The sequence below is a fragment of the Plectropomus leopardus genome, unplaced genomic scaffold (assembly GCF_008729295.1).
Source record: "Plectropomus leopardus isolate mb unplaced genomic scaffold, YSFRI_Pleo_2.0 unplaced_scaffold16530, whole genome shotgun sequence".
Taxonomy (NCBI): domain Eukaryota; kingdom Metazoa; phylum Chordata; class Actinopteri; order Perciformes; family Serranidae; genus Plectropomus; species Plectropomus leopardus.
The window spans coordinates 90-3,369 of NW_024617756.1; the positions used below are offsets into that span (position 1 = coordinate 90).

General features: G+C 42.0%; 1 protein-coding gene across 1 annotated transcript; it reads left to right on the top strand.

Annotated features, from left to right (window-relative positions):
* Positions 1-449: 449 nt before the first annotated feature.
* LOC121964643 (unconventional myosin-Ic-like) lies at positions 450-3,129 on the top strand (the record flags this gene model as incomplete). The annotated part of the gene is made up of 4 exons (XM_042514842.1): positions 450-547; positions 671-751; positions 1,321-1,426; positions 3,012-3,129. Coding segments are annotated over 4 exons (403 nt in total), but the record flags the coding sequence as incomplete, so codon positions are not given.
* Positions 3,130-3,280: the final 151 nt, after the last annotated feature.

Consider the following 3,280-nt stretch of genomic DNA (forward strand, 5'->3'; position numbering starts at 1 on the left):
GTTACAAACTGCATCATTGTGTGGAGTTACAGGTCACATTAAAGCCTCTGGGAACCCAAATCACCAAAAATGTTCTTAATATGTAATTTAGGGTTTTACATGCATTTAAAAAGCCTAAAAATGATCAGACATTAGCCTCGATCCTAATTTGAAATATTGTCATTTTAGTTTTTTCACTGAAGCCGGGTTGGTTTGGGCGTCGTTATCCCCAATAAAGCCAATCAAAAACTCAAAGTCAGGTGTCCGATGATATTAATTTAACGTGCCAAACTGAAAATTCTCAGCGCTCCTTTCAATAGGACACGTTCAGAAACACTCGCCCTGAGTGCCGTTGGTTAATTCATGGAGAAACTGAACGCTCAAAATAACCAAAACTGCATTTGGCACGCTCCTGAAAGAAAAAAATGACTATATTGGACTTTATTAAATAACAAGACTTTCCTGGACAGTCACATTGTGGCCCACGTGTCAAAAATCAAATTTTGTCTTCTCTCACCCAGGATTTTTGGACAAGAACAACGACCTGCTCTTCAGGAACCTGAAAGAGGTAAGTTTAAAATGAGGATGATGAATTAGAAGGATTTTAAGACAAAGCAGCAAACTGTATTTCACTTCAGTGGTTTGATGCATTTGCAGAAAGCGTTAAAAATGTCAACGTGTGTGTTTGCAGGTGATGTGCATGTCAGAGAACAAGATCCTGAACCAGTGTTTCGACAGGGAGGAGCTGAGTGACAAGAAGCGTCCAGAAACGGTGAGATACCTTGTTGTGTGTGTGTGTGTGTGTGTGTGTGTGTGTGTGTTCCCTCTCTGTGTCCCGTCTCTGCATGTTGTCCACACCCTTATAAGTCTTATGCATCCTAACATAGTTTCCCACAGCAAAACAAACAGTGGTGTGTTTCCCCTCTCTGCTGTTGAGTGGGCGGTCAGATGGGGATTCTCTGTGGCCTCCTTCTCACTGAGGAATGCCCTGACACTTGTATGCCCTTCACACACACACACACACACACACACACACACACACACACACACACACTTGAACAGGGTACTGTCACAGGCTGGCAAGTTAGACTCCCAGTGCTCCACACTGGGCCCAGTGTTCAGTCTGCACCGGACTGCCAGTCACGTCAGCCCGTCCTCTGCTTGCGTAGCTCTTTAGGTCATCATTTCTGCCTGCAGGCTGCGATTTTTCGTCGATACGCTCGTCTCTTCTTCAGTTTCTACCTCCAGTTGCACACCAGCATCGTCTCCCGTCCTTTCACCTTCATCTCTTCGCCGCTTTCTAACCAGCTTTCCTCTGTGTGTTTGTGTCTGCCCCTTCAGGCAGCCACTCAGTTCAAAGCAAGTCTGGCGAAACTCATGGAGATCCTCATGTCGAAGGAGCCGTCGTACGTCCGCTGCATCAAGCCCAATGACTCAAAGCAAGCAGGTAGGAAGTCAACTTTTTTTTTATTAATAATACTTATAACAGTAAAACAATACACACAAGATTCACCATATTACCAAAACGTCACAAACATTAACATGCCGCAAACAGACCAACCTAAAATAATGTTTCACAAGAGAGAGAAAATAGGGAAATGTCAATAAATAATACAATAAAATAACTGTATTTAAAATACTTGGTCATCCATTTCTTAATTCAGCAAGTATTAATGTTTTAGGGCACGTTGTTAACAATAAGGACTGTACAGTCAGCCATTTTTTCAGCCATCCAAAACGTCACCACATGTGGCTTCTGTGTGAAATAAGGAGCTTCTGTTCCCAAAAGTTCATTGTAACATATTCGGATACGTCTTTGACACTGACAGCCGCCATTGTTAGTTAAGGCAGTACGGCGATTGTTTGTCCGAGTGAGCTAAGGGGGCGGAGTTTAGCGATAGGTCAGTTATGTCAGTTAAATCAGATTTGGGTGTTGAATATCAATATTTGCCGATTCCTTTTTTTCTATAAAAAGTTAAAAAGTTTGAACCAGCTCAGCAGGACATTGAGTGTGAAGCTAGATATCAAACAAAAGCCGAGACTGCAGGGTTTTAAGTCGCTTTGAGCTGTAAATTCGCCACTTCTAAGCAGAAAATAGTCTCTCTTCCTCTGTGCTGCCTCCTGCATGTCTGCAGCTGCCTGTAACAAAGAGCAGCATGAAAGTCAAGAGCGCTCACTCCGCAGCAAAATCTGGGGACCAAAACTTTTTGAACTAAGGAATTTTTTGTCACATTTTTTTAAAAAAAAAGTTGCGTATTGTACCTTTAAAGTGTGTGGCATTCTAAAAGCTGTTGCTTAAATTCATTAAGTCACATTGTGAGCAAACATTTTATGTCAAGTCATGAATTGAATTGATGGGCTTCAACATCCAGTCTACCAAATCTTGCATTTTACACACATTAGAAACATGGACATGCTCAACTCTGAATATTTTATCGCAAATTTTGGCGTCCTAATTTGACCAACGCAATTAATTGAGTAACTTAAATGTAATTTTTCGAGTTCGCTATTGGACATTCCTTATCTGGATTTGCGAAAGTGCAAAAGTTTTTTATTATGTGAAATGATCTTATTTTTTTTCAATTATTCTGGCCGTAATTTGCTTCCATAAACGAATCGTTTTTAATAGTTTGATGTCGGTTTTATGTAAGAGTTCTTGTAAACACACAGTGGAAGCAGCTTAGCAGCTTCACAGAGCTAATATTTTCCCAGAAACATCATGTTAATCCTTTGCTTTCACTAATTCCAACCCAAACAGTTTGTTTTCAGCTGCGTGAGCGGCCGCAGTGTAACTCTCCGTGTGGTCGTCAGTATATCGGGCCGGCCTTTGTTCCTCTCCACAGTCGGCCTTTTGTTCCTTTCACACTGTTTCTCTGTCCTTCGTCACTCCTACTGCTGTCGTTTAGCATTTACTGGTTTTCTCTGGTTCATTTTGTCCAACAGACTTTACATTTTTCTCCAACTGATCTGACCCTGCTCCTCCTCTCCCACGCTTTCTGCCTCCTCTCTCCTCCTCTCTCCTCCTGACTCAGGTCGCTTTGACGAGGTGTTGATCCGTCACCAGGTCAAATATCTGGGGCTGATGGAGAATCTGAGGGTGAGGAGAGCCGGCTTTGCTTACAGACGCCGCTACGAGGTCTTCCTCCAGAGGTGATCAGCCACTCTCTTTTTTTTATTTACCAGTAAGGCACCATCACATTAGAGCGCTGTAAAAGAAAACAGTCATGTATTTATGTCCTTCATGTATTCAACAACCAGTATGACTTCTGAGTTCAGTTAAAATGTCCAATAAATGAATAAA